A 22,989-nucleotide genomic window follows, 5' to 3' on the forward strand; every position below is an offset into this window, starting at 1 on the left:
GTCACCTTAAAAATGAAAACAGCATGTTCATTATTATTCATGGAAATTCACCAGATATGGAGAAACTATCCCCCTTTTTCCCCCAACTGTTCCATTTCTATTTCTTCTGGGAAAGACTATGGTATTCTTTGCTTGGGTAGCAGTCTTTTGACCTGCTATTTTGCCATTGAATTCAGAGAAAGATGGCTTGGCTTTTTGCATTGGCTTTACCGATTCTTATCTGTAGGCTATAATGGTGCGGCTGTCAACCTTGAGCTAGCTTCTCTGCTAGCCTAGTATTTAATATCACATGTTTACAGTGCTCAGCACAAGATCTGTTCTTTACTGGGGCTTACTGGACATTACTACAGTATAAACGCTTATTTCTGTTAGTGCTACTCCTAGTTACATGAAATGAGATGTTATGTATTGCAACTGACATCATTTCATTGGCTATTACCTTGTTATTCTCCTACAAGACAGAGAGAAAATCCTATCTTACTTTTTAAATATGAGTAATTAAATTATATATTTGAATGAATCCTTTCGTAAACAAACTCCTTCTGCCTCTTTACAAAAAAGATATTTCCTTGTGTTTGGTCATTCTTGTTTTTCCTATCTAGGTCACCTCTGATGATTCTGCAATTGCTTTATGAGGTGGGAGGAGCAGCATTATGATCAATATTCTATAAGAGGCTATTCAGGGTGTGGCATTTTAGATATTTATGAAATCTACATTTCATAATAGTATATTTTACATTTCTGTTATACTTCTTAAGCATTCTAAGATAGTGTTATTTTCCAAAAGCTTGGCCTAGCTTAGAAGCTTTTATTGTCACATCTACTGTAGCCTCAAAACCTTTTTACTGAAACAGTTAATTTAGAAATCTATGGATTACATGACACATATATTTATTTTTTTTTTTTCTGATATATTACACTTTCCAGTTTTTGACATTGAATGCCAACTTCATCTATCGCCATGTTGTCTGTTTATGCAGTTTGCTGAGTAATTCTGTATTTCCTCACTGGCAGATTTCTCTTTGCCTTGAATAGTGGCTTAACTCTTGGAGCCTGTCTTTAACTGGTTTATACTTCATGTATACTCTTGGGTCACCATGTACATTTCTCCTGAGATTCCTTTTACAGGAGAGTAATGTTCATGTAAAACTTTCCTTTCTGTGTGCCTTGTGTTACACACAAACTCTTATAGTCAAAAGACACACATGTCCAAGCAAGTGTTATGCACAGCTATGACACAAAGGCATAGAAAACTTTTAGCCCAAGCTCATGGACAGCTCATCATTTCACTGTGAAGTTCCTGCTGCTGCCCTTTCTCAGGCTGCAGAATCCCACCTCTCCTGCCAGGAGCTGGAGTTGAATCTCTAAAAGCCCTGCAAAAAACCTGCAAATGTGTGTGACACGTCTGCTCTTTTTGAAGTGCAGCACCTTGCACATACTGAAAGGGGTTTAAGCATGGTAGAAAACATTTTATATATTTCTCAACTGATTACATGGGAGAATAATTTTAAAGCCCTTGTATATCCTTTTCCACAGAAACATGCTGCTATTTGTCATACATATCTTGTCCTCAAAGACACTGCATGCAACAACACAGGAAACCATGCACATGCATCTTTGTGCGAGGTCTTTTGTAATTGCAGATTATAAATTATTACGAATGTGTGGACATGTGTATCTTAGAATGGAACTACAATACAAGAAAGTGATGCGCCTTAACCACAATTTCAATCCCAGCTGTCTAATATTACAGAAAGCAGGAGCTGTGAGTCTGGAGCATCTTCAAAGGCAGGCTGTGTTTGATAAAAGTCTAAACTGAATGTAAAAGCCTCACTGTAGGCATGAAGGATTGAAAAGCCAGGGCTTTAGCACTTGTATTTAGGCTCAGGTCTATCAAAGATTATGTATTCACACTCGACAGTGAAATACTCCAAAGTGGCATCTGATGTACCGCTTTTTTGAAGCAGGCTGAAAGAGGCCATACCTTGAAAAGCAAGTAACTGTGAACTGGGGGGGACAGGGGGGAGAACCCCTTTGACAGGCTCCAGGAGCACAATTTACTTTTTCATCGGTTTTCTTTCTTTCCCCATCCACGCGGGGACTGCCTGGGCCAACCAATTCAGGTCAGTCTCGGCACAGAACAGCCGCGCACACAAACACCTCCTTCTGCCTCTCCCCTCGGCCGCCGAGCGCCGTGCCGGGGATCGCCACCGCCGCGGCCGGGAGCTCCCGCCGGTGCCACAGTCACGGCCCCGGCGATCCCCGGCTCGGCGTTCGGCGGCTGGGCGGGGTGGGGCGGGGCGGGGCGCGGCAGCCCCCCGGGGCGCTGCGGGTCCGCGGCGGAGGTGGAGCCGGTTGCCCGCTGCGGGACACGCGGCCGGGCCGGAGATGCGCTGAGGTGCCGCCGGCGCGGCGCTGGGGCCGGATACGGGTTTCCTGCCGGCCTCACACCTGGGAGCGGGGCGAAGGCAGGGGAGTGGGGACCGGTCCCCGGTGCGCTGAGGGCATCGGCAGGAGGAGAGCCAGGACGGGGGGGAATCGACAACAGCCCCGGCGGCAGCAGGAGGAGGCAAAGCGGCTGCGGGAGCGGCGGCGCGGAGCATGGAGCGCAGCTGCCACCCCCCGCCGGAGCAGGAAGCGGTGGAAGCGTGGCTGGACGATCACTGCGACTTTACCCGCTCTTACTTTGTTAGGAAAGCTACAAGGTAAGACCGGAGCGGTGGCGGATAGAGGCAGATCTTTTCTTCCCAGCAAAAGGTCGCTCTTCCATTTGCCTTTGTTGTCTCCAAAGAAAATAAATTTTTTAAAAAGCGATCCCCCCGCCCCCACCCTGGAAAGAGCAAAAACTGAAACCAACAAGCAGCAGCGCTGTTCCTCTGCCACCGAAGTTCCCAGGCAGGCGCTTCTCCGCGGAGCGCTTCGTGCTCCCGCGTTCTTCCCCCAGCCCGCGGCCGCTTTGCCGCCCCTGCAGAGCACTCGCAGTTCATGAAGCTGTCCCAGGCTCCGAGCTCCCTGCCCTGGCCATTTATTTATTTTGTGTTCTCGTTGGTTTAAAACAGACATAGTTGACTTCTCGTGAGTAGCACGCAATATGTTCTTCCCTGCCCTGAGAACTACACAGAAATATGTCGAAGCCTCAGATAACATCAAATCTCTTCGGGAGACCGGGTTATGTCATTATTTAGTAATCTCAAAACAAAGTGCTGCTTTTGAAGAGTTCTGTCGCCCTGTGGGCTTGTCACCTTTGTGACATCTCGGCGGCCTCCGGAGCGACGCCCCGGGCTGAGGGGCTGGTGGGTTAATTGCTTAGGGAGCTGAGGAGTCGTGAGCGGGCGCTAAAGCCGTATGTGATGCATTTGAGGCCAGAGCTTCGCCCGAGCAGGGGGACGCGGGGGTCTGTCCAGTGGGACGAGCACGGGTGCCATAACCGGAGTGCAGATGCTGAGGGGAGCGGGCTCCCGCAGCTGGGGCTGCTGTGCTGCATGCACGCCGGGCTGCGGGAGGGAGAGAAGGAAGTGGGGGTAGCGAGGTTGAGCGCGGGGGTGCAGCCTCGGGGAAAGGAGATCGCCGCCCTTGGAGGCGCCTGCGGGGGTAGAGAGCCCGGCGGCAGCCGGGGACGTCCGCACAGAGCAGGGGTCCGCGGGTAGCCGGGCAGCCTCGGCGGCTGCGGCGGGCGGGAGGAGCGGAGCAGGCGGTGCGGGCGGGAGGAGCGGGGCAGGCGGTGCGGGCGGGCAGCGCTCCCGGCAGGGGGCAGCGCGGGGCAGGCACAGCCGGCGGGCGCCCCGCGCCGCGCTTCGGGGGCGGCTTCTTCCCGCTCGCCTTGGTCTTGATTCTTGCAAAGACCTAATGTAAGGATCTGAAGAGCTCGCCTGGGCTTCTTCCCCTGGCTTGATATGCTGCCTTTTGGAGATAAGACGAGGTATTTGCTCACCAATGTCACACTTCAGCAGTGGGACTTCAAGTTGAAATCGAGTAAATTCAGCTATTTTTAGAAGTGGAGTCAGGTTTCCATTTTGAATATTTTCCGATAAACAAAGCAGTGGGGATGCAGAGCACAGGCGATCTGCAACTCCCACGGTGTATCTTAGTGGAGAGCTCGGGTTAGTAAGTCCTGTGGTTTGTTCCTCGGACACGCCGTCTCCGCGGGCTCGCTTCTCTCCGCTTCTCTCCTCTGCCTGAGCCGCTTGCACCATCTGCTCACCGCTGCTCATTTACTTCTTTCCCGAGTCACTTAGCAGGGATGGATGCATTCTGAATGAGGTTTTGCTGCTGCTCCTCTCTGCATGGGATGGGGCGGTAAGAAGAGAAATCCCCATTAATAATTGACTCTCAGCAAGCTAGAAAGCTTCAGGGGTCACCTGCTCTGTGGTGACCATCTGCCTCTCAGTTCTCTTTCTTCTGCTGTTTCTTCCTTAAGTTCATTTAACAGCAAAATAATAAAAATGCCTTTAAAGAGGTCTTTTAAACGTTGGGGCAGAGGGGGGGTGTTTGGTTTTTGTTGGGGTTCTTTTGTTTGCCCCTTTTTTTTTTTTTTTAAAGGCTATAGGATGCAAAGATGGGGAATTCTTAATATTCTCCAGAACACTACTGCATGATAGATAACTGAAGGAAAGCTTGTTTGCCCAGGAAATAGGGTGTTAGCAGCTTTGAGAAATAGCATTTTATTAGTTCAGCCTGTCACACTTCCTTTGGAAACTGGAAGTTAGATAGAATAAAAAGGAATACTAATTAATAGTAATCGCTGTGTCAGATTTGTTTTCCCCATTGAGAGGTTTGGTCAGTTTTGTTTTTTGTTGGGTTTTTTTGTTCGTTTGTTTGTTAATGCTGAGACAGTTTTATGCTTGTGCACATCTGAAACAGGCAGGAGTTCACAAAATACAATTCAGCCATGTCTCCATGATGCTGGTGCCTCTGCATTTAGAGAAGGTTTTGCAGAAAAACTGTTGACTTTGAGTTCTTGCTTGGCAACGATTCTGTGATGTTTTTAAAGTGATGGAAACATTGCATTACTTTCAAAATTCTCTGCTGTCTTGCATGAAATGTTTGGGATATTTTTTTGTCTGTTACTTACTGTACAAATAGAAAACTATAAATATATCATAAGAAATACTTTGATATGTAAGCTTGTATTTGAAAAGACACACGATTAGTTACTTTACTGTATGTTGGTTCAAATTTCATGCACTAAAATTATATCCTGTGAAGCTGAGCGGTTTCAAAGAACTGATGTACTTTGTTAAAAGGTTTCATGTTCTACATTGTAGTGTTATTTTGAAGCTTGAAAACAGAAAAACCCTAAAGTTTAATGCCGTGCTTTGTTTTAGTTGAATCTTTGTACAATTACAATACATTGAACAAAGACTGTTAATGTTTTGTTACTTAGCATTATATTTACTCTGTCAAGTAAAGCGGTGTTCATTGAACTAGTTTCAACTGTTTTCTAATATTAATTTACTGGTTCTCGGTTTTTGTTTTGCTTCATACCGTGTCAGAGTTCTCACGTCCTAAAAGCAATTGACCAAGAAGTTAGATTATTCAGTACCTTAGGAAGCACAGAGGTATATTGTACTTTACATTGTGAGGCATAATTGTTTCTGGCAAAAGAGTTTTTGTATCTGTTTCTCAAATATTCATACACAGGAATGGGAAAAGATCACCAGCTCAACCATTTATTGGAGACTAATACAAGCTCTTTCCACTTATAGTAATGAGCTTTGAATCAGAACCTAATTTATCATAGCATTTTGTGATAGTTATTAAGTAATTTATATTTATTCTTTGCAATTAATCAATTCCCACAGTATCTTATACAGTAGTTCTTTTGGTAATTCCCCCCAAAATTGGTTGAACTAGGTGTCCAAATAATAATTATCAAATAAATGCTTTGGGTGGTCTTATGCCTGCAGATTTGGTTTGTTTTATTTTTTTCTCCTTTTTTTTTTTTTTCAAATACGGGAGTCACATCATCTCATACAGTCATTGGATAGTTAATCTTGTTCCATTTTGGATAGGTCAGTCTGAAATTAGCATCTGTTTTCATGGGTTAAATAAACAATATATTTTCCAGCAAGGAAATGTTTCTTCTTTCTTTCACAATTAGTTTGTATTAACTATTGCTCATAGCATGTGTGTGACAACTGTTAGTGTCACTAGCCTCACCAATCCATATTCTGGATTCTTGGGGAGAAGGGCTGCAGGTCATCTACTTCACAAATTTGCACCTGCTTTCCTCCTCTCCCCTAAAATATGTTGTAGAAGATAAGTATGTAGAAATGGCTTACACTTTGTATTTTGATCCTGCAATGCGTCGAGGTTGATAGCGTTGGCAGGCAGGCCACATTACTGCCTTCCTCAAGTCTTTGATGGCCAGGTGGACTGACATATTCTGAGATAAAAACATGTTGATTGACTTCCACCTGTACAGTGCAAGGTTGCAATCCTACAAGTCTGTTATCCAGATTAATAGCTTTAAATTTATCCCTCCTTCCAGTACATTAATAAACTGTGATCTCATGAGTAGGAAGCTACAGAATCAGTTATTTATTACTTTACTTTGTAGCAGGAAGACAAGTGGTATACAGAGATAATATGAATAGCTATTATCCATGAAGTGTTGTTACAGTATGAGCAAAGTGCATTACAACAGAGGGGAAGAGTTGTCACCACCACACTCCTTGAAGAGATGCATTTGGTTCACTTCGTGATTCAGTTGCTGGTTCACAAACCTGGCTGGAGAGTTTGTTACTGCACACTTAGGGGTTCAAGAGTTCCTAAACGCCTCACTCCTACTAAATTTAAGCTATTTATTTTACTCTTTTTTTCAGTTCTTCTTGTTATTTTTTCCCTTTCAAAATTTTAGAATTGCCCATCATCTTTGTGCTTCCCAAAAAGCAGAAACATTTTGAAGTAAAACAGTTCTACTTTTAGATTGTGTCTTGTGTTTACTCATACTGTCGTTAAAGGCTCTTTGTAGATGCTACAAGTATAATTTTTCTAACTAGATGTTATAAAGGCATAACCTGCAGACTTTTATTTTGTCACAAAATTGTACTGCATTTATGGCTGAATCCATTACTCTTTTTGGCTTCCAGAAGCTTTATCTTTTTATGTTCCTTTTAAAAAATAGTCCATGCATTGTCACATTCAAATATCACACTTATTTTAACAGTCTGCAGAATACTTTTGTGTTTCTGACTTCGTGTTTGTCCCTACTACTAAAAATATGGGAGTGATTCTCTCTTAGTGATTCTCTCTCTTTGGGATCAGAAGCAGTAGGCTGCCAAAACAGCTACCAATTCTCCTCTCACTTAAAGGCAACTGCATTGTTCCAGGCATTTTTTGTCTCATTTCCTAAATGTATGGCATGATAGATACAAATAATTAAGCCAAGTCTTGTATGCCTTTCACTGGAAATAAGGTTATCTTGTTATAAATACATCTTGGCTTATTAGCATGGTTGGGAAATACTTACAAATGAATTAAGGTGGGGCTGTATTTGGAAAAAGAAAAGTCCTTAACAGCATGGTACTTCATAGTGCTTCACTGTGGATTTCAGAAGTGGCGGTTACTGGGAAACTGTACTTCGCTGGAATTCAAAGATTGCATAATTTGAATGTAACACTTACATTTATTACTTTGGAAAAGCTCAAGTGGAGTTGTGTTTGGTTTTTTGTCTTGTTGATGACTGGTAGACAATCAGTTTGTAATGTGCTTCCTGCAGCAGTAAATTACTTAGGACATTTGCCCGCTAATCTTTGTGCCTAGAGGACTTGAAAAAATTTCTTTCATTTTGAGGTGGCTATTTGATGTTTAATGTCATAAATGTCACATGCAATTATGTCATCGTTTTGTTTGGTAATATATGTGTTCTTAATTTGTTTTAAATGAAAGGAAATTAATTTTTGGAACAAATCAATGAAAAATCAGATTTTCAAAGATAGAGCTATTGAAAATATTCTGCACTGAAATGTGATTTGGTTTGTGTTTTTTCTTATAAAAAGATACTCTGACATGCAAAAAATGACAAAAAAAAAAAAACAACAACCTAAATCTAGACAGGTATGAACCATGTTCATCCCCAACATGACCTCGGTAAGTTGGCAGTGTGTTTTAAACTTCTGTGATCGAAGGATCTCATATAGTTTTCCAGTGGAGGCCCAGAATTCTATGCAAATTATTCAAATACGCTGAAAGGGCACTTGTTTTTGTAAGTTATCCTATGCAAGGCACAAGAGGACAGCAGACCACTGATTCTTCAGACCATGGCTTGAAAACCACAGGAAGTAGTGTTGTTAGTGCAGAGGTCAGCATATTTCCTCCTACTTACCTGGTTTTATTAGACGTTCATAGAGTTTTTCTGAGAACCGAGTAAAGAAAAAAAAAAGATTTCTATGAAATCTTGCAAAGCTTTCTTGTCAGTCTAATGATCTTAGTATTAATAATGTCATCATTCCCTTATGCCTTTCTGATGATTGCAAATAATCAAGACCATCCCAAAATATTTTAAACTCTTAATTCAAAAAGCATTCAGGAAGGTAAGGAATGTTACCCACATAATAAAGCTAGGTGTGTGTCTAAGTGTGTTGGAAACAAGGTCTAAAACATCTATTACTCTAGACTGAAGAAATTGTCATTTAGAAATTATAAGAAACCACTTACCAGCAACTTAAATCTTTAATTCTCAAAAAGCCGTAACCTGAACTCCAACACAGAATCTTTGGCATGAAGATAAACTATTACAATAGTTTGACTATAATAGTCAGCAGATAGTACTGAGCAGCTACAAGACTGTGCTTTTGCTAGGTACCATTTGCCCTAGGTAATAAAGAAACAAACAGGCATGCACAACACGTTAATTAAAATACAACTGTTATACCTTAGAAGACAGGTAGAAAGTAAGATGGGGTGAACTCCTTTAACAGTTAACATCTCTTTTTGCCTTCTTTTGTTTCAGGGTAACTTTATTACCATATTACAGTACTTCTGATAATGCTAATAGGCATTTGAATTCTCATTTCCATTTTTATTGCTGTTCCTAGGTAGAGTTTAGACAACAAGGTCTAAGTTTCTGGTAACTGGGCAGAAAGTGGAGTGGAGGCATACATTGCCAGTGAGATGGGGGAGATAGTCAGAAAAAACAAAAGTTCAGCTTGTGGGTTGAGATAAAGACAGTTTAATAGGACAGCGAAGGAAGATAAAATAATAATGAGAAAAGAAAATACAAAACAAGTGATGCCCAAAGCAATTACTCACTTCACACTGGCCAATGCTAATGCTACTCCTCGAGCAGCAATAGCCCCCCCTGGCCAGATTCCCCCAGGTTTATATACTGAGCATGACATCATATGGCATGAAATGTCCCTTTGGCCAGTTTGGGTCACCTGTCCTGGCTGTGTCCCCTCCCAGCTTCTTGTCCACCCTCAGCCTACTCACTGTCGGGCCAGCATGAGAAATTGAAAAGTCCTTGATATGGGGTAAACATTGCTTAGCAACAACTAAAACATCAGTGTGTTATCAAGATCATTCTCATCCTAAATCCAAAATACAGCTACTAGGAAGAAAATTAACTATCCCAGCCAAAATCAGGACACTGCACAAGGATAAAATTAATGGTATATCACCCATGATGTCTTCAGATCAAAGAAAGTACATCATAGCATATGCTGATGCTTATTTGATTGCTAGAGTTAATCTGAATTGTGTGGGAATATGTGATCCAGATCAAGAATTACAAACAAAGCTATTTTAGAAAATACATTCTTCACTTGAACTAATATGCTGCCACCTATTTTAATTTTCACCATTGAAGAGGAAGCATTTTGCTTTTGTCACGAATAAATGTAATTAATAAAACCACAGAGTACAAGCCTCTCCCTTACTGGCAAAGAAACACACATAAATTTACATGGAATGCTTTCTCATCTATGATTTGAAGAAAGAAAGAAAGAAAAAAAAGGCATTAAATACAAAAGGAGCTATTTATGAAGTGCCAGAGGAGAAGCTCTACTCAAATGGCCCTTGTGACTAACGCAATGGTTGTAATTTCACATTAGGTCTGGCACTGAAATTATAGCCACAAAATATATTTGCTTAGTAAAAGATATATATTTTCCCATTTATTTGTGCATTGTGGTGAACTCAGCCCAGCACAGAGAGCCATCCCAAAGCCTCTGTACCACTTAAGTCCTACTTAACCCCTATTTTAGGAATTTAAGTGGAACTGAAGTGGTGCCTAAGACTTACATGAGGCGTCCAGGCAGGTGAGAACTTAACTTTTGAGCTACCTTGCCGAAGTCACTGACGTTGTCCTGTGGCTTTCCATGATAAAATAATTGGGTACATCATAGGTGTTTGGTTTTGGGGCGTTTCTTGGTTGTTGTTTGTTGTTATTGTTGTTGTTTTGTTTGTTTGTTTTTAGCTTGGAACAAGAAGTAAGCATGTGGAGAAGAAATAAAGATCATTTAGAATGTGACCTTCAGTCATTGTGGGTTTATTCTGTCTTTCTTTATATTCTGAATAGAAAGTCCCTTCTAGGGAGGAAAGCCTTCTTGTGGAAAGTTAAGTTTGCAGTATGGTTGTTAAAGAAAACATGAAAATAGCCGAGAATATCATGTTACTATTAGTCCTCACAAATAATAAAGCAACCTCTGCCTCCTATTTTAAAAATAATATGAACATCAGACAAGAATGACATTATTTCATAGCTCTAGAAAGTTTTTATTTTACTCTTTCATGAGCATGGTTTGAATCAAGAATTAGAGTTCTTAATTTAGATCTGTAATCAAATAGAAGTCAGTGGGACCACTTGAATGTTTCAAGTTAAATGTACACTTATGTATTTGACTGAGATGTGCCAAAAATTGACACCAACTTTAAGTCATACTTCATCTTCAAAAACTGTTTGCCTACCACTGTTGAAAACAGCATCTCTAGTAACTGTAATTGGAAAGGGTTTAAGGAAAAACAACTATTGCCTTTGTTAGTCTACTTTTTTAGTTGGTTTGCAAACACTTCTTTTACAATCAGTTTACTGTTTCTATCTAATGGGGCTTTATACAGTTTATATAAGCCTTTCCATGGCCAGAAAGGAGACAAAAACACTTTAAACACAATTGTGAAATAGGAAGTACTGGAAAGAAAATGGGAAGGCAAGTTTAATATCCAAGTGACTTTGACTTTCAAACTCCTTTGTTAAAACTGAATAGTTTTCAAGTTGTTGTTAAAGCTGTAAATTATTTCCATGTCTAAATTCAGTCAAGATCTGGTAAAGAAATTTGAAGACATCTAGTGGTTATTTTAGGGAAAGCAATTGAGAAAATAGGTATGAAACTTGGCTTGAAATATTGTTGATTTCAACAGTAGCAGCATTGGACCACAGGAATTCAGATACTCGAAAGCTGGCATTCCTTAGTAGGCAAGTTTGAATTGAAAGCCTGCCCTGAAGCGTGTTATCAGTAACTGTTGGTTTGAATGAAAAAGTAGCAAAACATTCCACACAAGTACTGAAACATTGCATACTGTATATAAGAAGGATTTATGAGCAACACAGAAAATGCATGGGGAATTATTTGTTGTTTCACTGAAAGCCACTCATCACTCTGTACTTCTATGGTGCAGTCATTATTATGCATTCTTTGTGCAAGACAAGATACACTATACTATCATAGTTGCATTTCAGTAATACTTTCATGCTCTGGTTTTGCACATTTTGTCCAAAGATACCAAGTACTTGCTGAATGGTCACACTGTCATGGTCTTACATATACAGCATGGTAACACGTATGAGCAAGGCAATTAGAATCTCGCTGTTACTCTTTAAACATCGTCATTGTTTTGCGTTTTTTTTAGAAGTGTGCTGTGTATTTTGAAGATAATCACAATGAAGGAAAGATTCCCAGTGTATGAATAGAATGGTATTTAGTGTCAGGTCAGCACGGTTTGATAGAAACGGCTCAGGAAATAAAGCGAGGTTCTATTCAGGTCTCAGACCTGAGATTGCCTTCAGGTCTAACTGTGACATTCTGCATGGCCTGGCACAAGCCATGTCTCTTGTGCCTCAGTTTTCTCACCCAGTGATTTTCTGGTTTTGCTGCCTATTCATATTGAAAACTTCTTGCTTTAGGGACAGGTCTACTTTCTGTACAATATTTAACAAATCAGGGTCAAAGAGTCTTAATTCCTCTGAAGTTTCTGAGCTCTCATGTAATGCAGATTAATGTGTAGTAGCATACAAGTGATTATAGAGGGAAGGATCACATAATCTTTTTTGCAAATATTTTACCTGCCATTGTATTTTCATTCCCTTCTCACCCCTATCTCTTCAAAATTCCTCTCAAATTTTATCATCTGCTGATGAGGTCACCAGCCAAATTCAGCAGGCATGACTGTCAAGCTCCTTTGAAATAGTGTTTTATAGAAGAAAGACTGGATTGGGCTGATAGAAGTGACTGAAAACAGTTAATTCATATTCAGCTATTCCCATTTATGATCGCTGGGATAAATTAGAGCTTTCTCATAGCGCAGGGAAGGACGCACGCAGCACATAAGGAATGCATGCTGATGCCTGTAACTCCTCAACAAGGATTGTTACGTTGGGATGGTGGCATTGCATTGGTTTTACCTATCTGTGTAGATCACTATGGATCAGTATCTGCTCCTGTTTAATACAGTCCTGCAACTTGTAATCTTAGAGCAAGTGTTGTCCTTACTTGAAAATGCCAGTGCTTATTGATGACTGTTGTCACAATTGTTTGTTACTTTCTGTAGTCCTTTAAAAATGACATCTTAGTCACACTTGTTACTAATTTCCAGTAACATCACTTGTGGTTTGGTCTGTGCCTGGTACTGGGTATCTGTTGAGCTAATTCTGTGCTCAGAAAGTAGTTGTGTTAGTAATAAAACTCTTTTTGTCATGCATTGCTAAATAGGATTGAGTGTCAACAGGCAAATGCATGTCAAGACTTTGGCTGATTGGTAGACTTTAAATAGAGTTAGAATACGTTGGTTAATGTGAAATGCTGGTTCTTCCATCTGTGTCTATAACCGTGTGAGTAAAAGGAGCTAAATAGTTTCCTTGTTAGAAGGGCATTCAGGAAAGGTCGGTGAACACTGTTCTTATTCCAGCTGAATTTGAACAGCTTTCCTGTTGCCTGAATGAAAATGCCTAAATGGTTTGAAGTTGAAAACCACGCTTTAAACAGTATAGGTAAGGATTTGTTGTTGTTAACCTACAGAGCTTTTTTGAGAATCACACACTATGTTGGCAAGTTATTAGACCATCATCTAAGAGACATTAAAGGGGTCAGGAATATGTTACTTGTAATTATGCAGCTCCACGTGTAGTTCTGTTCGATGGCAAAGAGCTTCATAAATATTGCAGATGCCTAACACATAGTCAATCCTTATTAAAAAAAATGTAATTACTTTCATGTGAAAGATTTTACAGTTATGTTCCACATCTGTAGTAACCTCCATAAGATAGAGAAATTAATGCTTATTTTACCTAGTAAAAAGGCAAGAAGCTAAAAGCTAAATTATAGCATGGCCACAGTTTGAGAAGTGGTATTAGAATTCAGAATACGTTGTTCCTACTGATTACTATTACTACACTATTAAGGTCAGAGTATATCATTACACAGCACTCCAGAATAAATAAAATGGCAGGTTTCAACTGACAATCCAAATTTCTGCTTCAGCTTTTGCTTTGTCTACAAGTGCTACCTGATTATTTTTCTGCTTTGCATCTTATATCAACACACCCACCTATGTAAATTCAGTGTAAAACAGAGCTAGCTAAAATGGTAGCATTTTATATTCTCCTTTCCTGGAGTGCAAACAGATACTGCTCTAAGCATTGCTGGCACTCAGCAACAGTACAGGTTCAAACTACTAAACAAAGTGCACAGCTTCCTATGCCCAAGCATTTGCTAGTTGAAGAAAGCTCTCCATCTGATACTAGGTTATTAGAGTTACTTTTAAATCTTATTTTACATTAATGCCAGCCCTTAATGTTAAATAATCAAATCAGCACACACAACCATGAAACTGGCTCAATTCACAAGCCTTCTTTGAAAACCATTGATTATTCTATATTGACCTTCTCGTGTCCAAGGCTTTAATTGCACCCAACTCACTTTTTCAGGTTCTTCTCTGCAGCCTTAGTGATAGATGCTAAATTTTGTTCAGAAAAGCTAAAATTTCAAAGTAATTTTTTTGAGGAGACTAGAGTAAAACAAAAAGAATCCAAATATAACATAACACACATGATAACAAGAGTTATCAGTACTGATTTTAGAGGTTGTACTGTGTTTACTTAGAAATTTTTCCTTTTTAAGCTTTTTTTTTTTTTTTCTTAAGGATACTTTTGGTCATTTTCATCACTAATTTTGATTCTGTTTTCTCATTCAGTTTAATAAATGAAAATTTCAAATGTTATCAAATGCTACTGACTTATATTGACTCTCACTAAAACAGCTTTTGCAAATGTGATATTGACCTATGCAAATTATATTATGCATTTCAGTAATACACGGTCATGGCTCCCACATGTCGTATTTATCCTGTTTAAGTACTATAAAGTAATCTTGCTAAAATCAAAGTTCTAACAACATATTAATTGTTCCTTATGCTTCTTCACTGCAATAAATATTTGGATGAGGTAACTCCACAAAATAATAGATATCACTGCTGTAATAAAGAAGGATCATTGGTAGTGTTTATTAATATACTTAAAAAGTGGAGCTTACTTCCTTTAAAAATCATTAGCTAAGCAACAAACCAAAACTCTTTCAGAATAACAATGGAATTTCATTGTGTTCTTTGGCACTGTTTTTTCCAGTAATTGGACAAGCTTCAGATTGCTGGGAAATTTATAATAGATGTTGATTGAGGTATATTAATGCTACAGCAAGCACTGTTCCAGGAGCTTCATGGAAAATGTAAAAACATGGAATGAAATCCTAACCCTGTGGAACTCAGAGGCAAAATTCTCACTGCCTTAATTGTGTTCAACTTTTCATTCAGTGGTTTTGGACAAACAATTACTCAGGATTCATCATCAGAAGAATCACAAATGTCCTGTGTAACCACACTGACCATTCAGCTGTGAAGACCTCTGGGCTGTGAATGATATTAACCGTGTATGTAAGGTTTTGCATCATCAGGACCACAGTACACAGACAGAAGCCAAAATAAAGAATAGTCTATCATCTATTTATTTGGAGTTGTACTTGTGTGCATAAAAGAAGAATTTGTGCTACACTGAGTGAGATTTACTTCAGTCAGACATAGTTTTTCGAGGGGAAAAATCACCAGGTAGCTCATACCAAAGTGGAATGGGTACAGTATATAATGACTTTCTTTTGCCCAGGTATTCCCTTTACACTCACACTATTTCCTAAATCAATTCAATTTTTCATAGCATGTTTGCCTACAGTTGAGGTCTCCAAATGATATGTGATTGCAAAATCTGAAAAGCTCTTTCAAACCCTCCTAACAGAAGCCAAATAAGTTTCCTGTTGTGTATTGCTTGCTAATAAAAATAATATTGGTGGACATTAGATTTTAAATGGTTACTTTGCTTTGAAGTAGCAGTTAATTGCACTTGTAGTATTGCATTCTACAACATAGATGAAGCTGCTCTGTAAGGAAAAAAGGCTACGTAGTGCTTTTCATATTTAACATATACTGATGCATGTAACCGATCAGTGGCTGACTAACCTGACTCATTTCCATGGCTTCATTCAGCTTCACTCTTGAAATTCCTGTGGTCTGCTGAGCAAATAAAAAATATCCCAAATTTAAAACCATGAAAGGTTTCCAAAAGATCAGACTTTTTAATAGGATTTTTGCTGTTCATAGGCCCATATGTTATTTAATTCATAAAAACAATTTCTTCTGTGAGCAGATTCTGTGCTGTGAAGAATCCTCAACACTGAGTAAAGGAAATAAATTCTATATTAAAAAAAACCCAAACAAATACAACCAACCAACCAAACAAAAAACCAAACACACAGATTTTGGACAAGAAAATATTATAGTGATAAGAAAAAGTATAGTCATTTTATTGATTATATGTGTGCTTATGGACTACTCAACGCATGCTTTATGCAGTGAGGACATTATTAAGGTTGGCATTCTAAAGTTCATTTGAGAAAAACAGTTAAATACTACAGATGTGTGACTTGTTAAAATTAATGGTAAACACTTCAAAAATATAATTTTGGGGGTATTCAGTATTTTGGGTTAAGTTAGGCAATGAATTTCATCTGCAAAGAAAGCAATAGGAGAAGTGCATGAAAACAGCCTGTCTTCATTATTTTGAAGGGGTTTGAATTAGAAATATTCATGTTTCTTTCTGACATTTTTTAAGCAAAACTTCTGTACTTTGAGTCAAACCAGCATTTTTCATCAACTCTGAGAGAGCAGAGGAAGTTAATTTAAAAATAATGGATAGGAAACATAGAAATAGCAGTGGCTGCAGCTGATTTGACAGAGAAAATTCAAGTTCCAAATGATCTTTCTAAAAGTTAGAAATGGTTTAGAAAAAACAATTAAACCAGAAAGTTTGTCTTCATACGGATGTATATCTATATATCTATGTAGATATATAGATATATGGATATATATACATCCTATAGAGAAATCCAGATCTTAGAATGGGAAGAACCGGAACTTTTCAAGCACAAAATTATGGTGTAAACTTCTGATCTTCTATATTCTGAAAGCCACAGCATAAGTAGCCTTCCTCTGCCCTGTTCAGGTATTTCCTTTAGGCAGAAATAGCTTTGTTTTTATAGAGCATGAAACATTACTGCTTAATCTAGGCTAAGTGCTGTGTAAAATTGAATATCAATACAGAGGAGCACTAAAAGTACACTGTATGAAAAGGTTTAAAGTTACCCGCTTTGCAGTGTCCTCTTCAAAAATGTATTGGTTCCTGAGGATTTTTAACTTACGCCACTCACTGTATTGTTATTTTTGTTTTACAGAGAAATGGTTAATGCATGGTTTGCTGAGAGAGTTCATACCATCCCAGTCTGTAAGGAGGGAACCAAGTCCCAGAGTGAATCCTGTGATTGTCACCAGCCTGTCTGTGCTGAGACGACCAACTCTGGGACACCAGCGAGGAAAATCTCTGCTTCTGAATTTGACAGACCCTTAAGGCCAATTGTTGTCAAGGACTCAGTAGGAGCAGTGAGCTTCCTCTCTGGCTCTGAGAAGAAGGAGCAGATGCCTCTGCAACCTCCAAGGACTGAGACCAGTGCAGGGGATCAGTGCTCAAGGCTATTAGAACTTGTGAAGGATATTTCCAGTCACTTAGATGTCACAGCACTTTGCCATAAAATTTTCCTACACATCCATGAGCTGATAGCAGCTGATCGCTATTCCCTGTTTTTGGTGTGTGAGGATAGCTCCAATGAGAAGTTTCTTGTCAGCAGGCTGTTTGACGTGGCAGAAGGCTCCACCCTGGAAGAAGCTTCCAACAACTGCATTCGACTGGAGTGGAACAAGGGCATTGTGGGTCACGTAGCAGCTATAGGGCAGCCTCTGAACATCAAGAATGCATATGAGGTAAATCAAGAAAGTTTCTCTTGAACAATTCTTGAAAAAAGGAAAAAGCTGTATTATCAGCTGATATAATATTGCCATTTTAATATATGTATTTGGAGCTATATTGACTTAAACCAGGCAAGATGCAAACCTGACACCACATATTTGGTTATAATATATATATATGTTCATATACAGAAACATGTAGCTATGACTAACGCTAGAGGAATGCTAATATCAAAATAAACTACGTAACTTTGACAGTAGCAGTCAGATTTTCTTGCCCAGCTATATGCACACCAATATTTGTATTTCTAGCATCAGACACTTAGATGTGTATCTTTCTGCTCGTACAGGGATGTAAGGTACTTCTGCACCAAAATGAACAAAATCGTGAGTGTAAGTAACTGTCTGCAAAACCAGAGACCTATAACTAAAAAAACTTCGAAGAATTTTATCATACCTAAGGCATGAAGAGTAGGAGCTGAATGAACAAGAACAGGATGAGGGTTTGAACTGTAAAAAGGTCTCTCAAGTGAAATGATACCCTGCAATGTGAGTGCTCTAATACAAGGCTAGATGGAAAAAGGAAGAGAAGCCAGCACTGGAAGAGAACATCTCTTACATCTCATCTTAACATCCCTTCATTCCAGGCTCTCTGGATATGCTGATATTGTGCTTTGAATTTAGGGATGGTGGGAATTTTAGTGAATTACTTAACTTATTAATTAACTAATTAATAAAGTAATACAGAACTAAAAAATACCACTTCTAATTGATCATCTCTCACTTTATCTGAGTATGGGTACAAAATCTGGTAACATTGCAAAATAGATTTTTTCAGAAGTAAAAAAGAGCAGTATGATTTCATATGGCTTCATTTTCAAACACTTGTTAGCTGTCCTTGAAACTGTCTAAACTTTTGCTAAGTATGTGTTTCCAGCAGGACATCGCCTGTCCTTATATTTCAAAAGTTCACTCTTGAATTGGGTCCATTATGCTCAACTTGAAACTAATTACCAGAGAAAGAACAGCAGCCTTTAAAAACAGTCTGATTTATTTTGGTCTGATTAAAACCAAAACAAAACAGAGTTTTAAAACAATATTCAGCTGGGGAAAAAAAAAAAAAAAAAGAAACAAACAATCTCTGGTAAAAATAAAAACACTAATTGCATTCATGAAACTTTGTTTCTCTGTGGCAATATGTCTTTCGGTATATTTCTATAATTTCTTCTTGATAAAAGCTCTACTAGGAATTGTTAGTCCATGCATAAATTGGTCATAATGATGGTCTGGGCTCAAGGAAGGAGTCTCCTAGGGTTCCAGTTTTTTGGTTCTTTCTGGCAGTTGTATTTATCCACAGGCACTCACATTCCACATAAATTCTTTTTGTTATTTTAACACAGTGAGAGTAGTATATACAATTACCAGGTAGTAGTGAACCTTTTTTATCCTGCATAACAGTTAAGTAAAATATTGTACTTTTCTTAATCTTTAAACCAGGGTCAAAAAAGAACTGGTCTTTAGGCAAGTAGTCAATTAATTATCTTTTTCTCTTGTATCAGGATCCAAGATTCAATGCAGAAGTCGACCAGATCACAGGCTATAAGACTCAGAGTATTCTCTGCATGCCAATAAAGAATCATAGGGAAGAGGTAAGTTGCAGTATTGGGATCACTTCACGTAATACTGTTTCAAGCTATGCTAATTCTTTAAACTTTTATTAGCTGTCAGTCATTATCTTACAGTATAAAACCATCTCTTTTTTAAAGACTGCTTCTGTTTCCTTGGACTTTAATTATATCTTATCTAGTTCAGTAATGTAAGCCAAAGACAATTATCAAGAAGAGTTTAATCCCAGACACAGAAGTAAAATATATGTATTTAACTCTAGAAGTGCTGTTCTGATTCCTGGACCAAGTATCTTACAGCACTAAAGTTCTCTGCACACTTATTGGCCTGAGTGCCTGCTCAGACTGCATTTAAGCGTTACTGTACTTCAGCTTAGCTTGTATGTATTTTCTTCAGATGACACAAACTGGGGTTTATCATTGTCTAAAAGGCTGATTTTTACATTCTGTTAACTCAGTCCATAAATAATAAATTAAGAAACATATTAAACATATTAAATGCTTCTCCTTTCCTGTCTGATGCTGTTGCAGTAGGGAGAATTCTTGTTATGAACTTGTGACGTCTTCTTGCTCTGAGTAGTTCCTGAGTAAATTCACTACACTCAATGAAAGACAATGAAAGGAAAAAAGTGAGGTGCACTGTTTTACTTATGGAGTAAGTAAGGGATTTTTTTTTTGATCCCGAATGTAGTAGCCTGCAGGCACATCACCAGCTCTTAGAATATTCAAAGTATAAGGATCTCTACAGAGTGTGTTAGAGCTTTAAGATGGAGATTTTGTGTCCCATAATTCCTATATTTTTCAGAGTATTTATTGTCTGCTTCTGGAAAGCTCAAACTCCAAAACACTGCCAAGATTGGTTTGAAGACATCTACCTTCCTTTTCTTGCTCTTCCATCTTTTGCTCCTCTTACGGAATATGTCACCTTGACTCTCGCTGAAGTGAATCTTTTTTCATTATATAAATGGATGACACTCTTGATTGAACTTGTTTGTTGAATCTTACTCTAGCTGACCCAGATGATCAGCCAAGATTTCTTTTCTTCACCTACTACTAATTTTGGTTTGAAATATTTTTTTCAGTTCTTCCAAGGATGGCACTTGATCCTCTCCTGCTCTCATTCCCACTTAAAAGTCCTCCCTTTCCTAACCAGCAGCAGCCACTCCTGGCCCCGGGCCAGCTAATGAGCAGAGCAGATGTTGCATGAAGAGCTTTCAAGGGCCAGTGGTCCATGTTAGGCTGCTGCAAGGCTTTAAATTTCACCCAAGACATCACATTTTGTTGAATGGAAAAAATGCTATGTTCTGTGTAATTTGGATTAGAAATGAATTACAAAACCTTGGTGGCCAGGAAGCGTGAAAGTGCTCATCTCACCGGGTCCTGATAGTCAGTGGGGGAAGGAATAAGAGCTGCAGTCTGCTGGTCCAATACACCATGACTTACAGGCTGAATAAACCTGCAATTGGCCGTATCTTCAGCTAGCTTTTTACTCCTAAGTGCATCAACAAGTGGAAATGAAGCAGGTATGTGTTTATTTTGAAAAGTTCAGCCAACATGAAGTTTGAGGAGAGTGTTATGCTCTACTCATATGCAATAATTTGAAGGGGCTAAACTATAAGATTTCATATAGAAAAGAATGGCACTTTTAAATTTTTTCCAATTTTAAAGTCTCTACCAGAAGGTTTTTCTCCGTTTTACCACAACACATGGCTGACATGTTTCTGGACAGATGTTGGTGTCAGTGAACCAGTCTTCAACTTGACATTTGCTTTCTGCATCTGCAGCTTTTTCTTTTTTAAAAAAAGCCCCAAACAACAAAACCAGAATACTAGCTCCTCCCTGTTAAAAAAACAAAAGTCCCCAAAGCCCCTCTAGCAATATTGAGGCTAGCGAAGGCTGCCTTGGCCCAGCATGTCAGCAACCACAGTCGAAAGACAATTCTGGAAGGCATCCAAAAAGAAACACTGAGAAAAAGAAGCAACTGGTGATTTCTGATTGTTTGTTTAGTATTTGTACTATTTTTTGTAACAAAAGAATCAGCAATTGAGAGGAAGAAAATCTCATGCTGATTATTAAATCCTCTGGGCCTGCTTAAGTATGGAGATTTTTTCCACTACGCGTTTTTCACATTTGCCTATATTTCCATGAGGCATGTGAGAAAGCGAAGTCTCACTTAAAAATAAAAGCCAGTCAGAAATTCCACAGATGAAAAGAAGAAAATAGTCTAATTCACAGAAGAGCCAGGAACTAGTAGTAATAAGAAAAAAGCAGTGCAATATGAGTATTTTACAGATGTGCATGAAGAATAGAATTACATTCACATTAATCGTAAAAGAACTTTTCTCAATCTCCTACTCAGCCTATTCTTGCTGACAGAAATGCCACAGAAACATTGAATTTCAGATGCAGAAAGTTCTGCTGACCGTGTCCTATAAGATCAGGTCATAGAGGCTTGTACAGTGCTAGCTTTATAAAGATTTCTTATTTTCGCATGAAAAATTACGAATGCAAACTGACCGAGTTTTACATCTGCCTTCAGGGGCTTTGAACAAAGCTCTGATATCTGTAAACCCCTGCTGCACAATGTCTAATAACTAAACAGAAATTCTTTCCATCCTATCATATGACAAGAATATTGCCACGGGATGCTTCCTGGCACGCAAGACTCTTATCAATTTCTGGTTATCTCAATTGAAGAAAAGAAGAAAGAAAGACCTTGGGTAATCTGAATTGTATTCTACTTTAAAAGAAAAACAAAATGGTTCTACATCAAATCATTTAGTCATCTATTCCTGCATTTAAATGTCATATGGTGAATGCGAAACCATAGCAAAGACTCCGTTTCTTTCCCAGAAGATTTTCTCTTGTGATTTTTCTCTAAAAGCAGATAATTCTATATGGTTATTTAGACAACAGTAGGTAAGACTTGCTACTTGGCTTATCAACATGGATCAGAGACATCAAAAACTTCAAAAGAGATTAAATTTTTATCCTCAGTAGCACAAACGCCACTAATGAAAAGTTACTATTAGCCAGTTTGTACCACAAGAGTTACCAAGAGGAAGTTGGTATTGCTAGACACGGGCTTTAGCTCTTAACGCTAACCATTTCAGTGCTACAATGCTTATACAGAAACCAGGGCTTCACCACTACTGATAGAAGACCTGAAGTTGTGGCAGTTTCGCATTATGTAGCTCAAAAAGCAGTTTTTCATTTCAGGTGTGTCCTTAAACCTTCAGTTTTTCAGAAGCTCCATATGGTATTGATTTGCCTTCTAGAGCTTCTGTAATAAAGTCACTAAATGCAGTGACACTGTCTTCTGGTTTTGTTTGGTCGTGGATTCAGAGACGCAGAAAAAGGACTACAGAAGTTGTTGCAAATAATTATCACCTCAAATTTCTCCATATGGTTTTGTAGACATTCGTAAACAACTAGTCATTTTGACAAAATTTGACAGAACTGCATAGAGAATGGAAGTCCTTAGTTCAAACCAAGTTGCGGAGTTATCCGGAGCCGATACAAGACTCATTAGAACTCTCTAAGGGGTTCGGAATATCTGTGGAATGGACAGTCTCTGACATGCAGAGTCACCACAGATGCTGTAGAACATCTACTGGAATGTCATTGTTTTCTGTTATTTCTGCATTCTTTTTTCTTTCAGCTGTGCAAAATTATTTCCATAAAATTATATTTCAGTTCAGTTTCTACTAAAATCTGTAGGATTTGCTCATATATGAACTTTTAGCTGATTTAACTGAGACCTATGCCTTGGGCTTTGAGCATGTAAGATTGAACTTCCTACTAAATG

The 22,989-nt window shown here is 38.9% G+C and overlaps 1 protein-coding gene and 1 long non-coding RNA gene across 8 annotated transcripts in view; one reads left to right on the plus strand and one right to left on the minus strand.

Annotated features, from left to right (window-relative positions):
• The window catches only part of PDE5A (phosphodiesterase 5A), a 134,865-nt gene that overhangs the window by 67,901 nt on the left and 43,975 nt on the right, over window positions 1–22,989 (plus strand). For 2 of the 7 annotated variants that reach the window (XM_065836319.2, XM_065836320.2), the window contains exons 1-3: window positions 2,342–2,705; window positions 16,989–17,571; window positions 19,116–19,205. In XM_065836319.2, coding sequence (XP_065692391.1) covers window positions 2,602–2,705; window positions 16,989–17,571; window positions 19,116–19,205 — 777 coding nt within the window. In that variant the 5' untranslated portion in view covers window positions 2,342–2,601. The other 5 variants (XM_065836321.2, XM_065836322.2, XM_065836323.2 and 2 more) reach the window with 4 other exon arrangements.
• Window positions 15,701–22,989, minus strand: part of LOC139827841 (uncharacterized) — a 46,305-nt gene continuing 39,016 nt past the window's right edge. The window contains exon 3 of the long non-coding RNA XR_011738905.1: window positions 15,701–15,771. This is a non-coding gene — a long non-coding RNA (uncharacterized lncRNA). The remainder of the gene's footprint in view (window positions 15,772–22,989) is intronic.

This window comes from Patagioenas fasciata, chromosome 4, assembly GCF_037038585.1.
Source record: "Patagioenas fasciata isolate bPatFas1 chromosome 4, bPatFas1.hap1, whole genome shotgun sequence".
In the NCBI taxonomy this organism is placed as follows: domain Eukaryota; kingdom Metazoa; phylum Chordata; class Aves; order Columbiformes; family Columbidae; genus Patagioenas; species Patagioenas fasciata.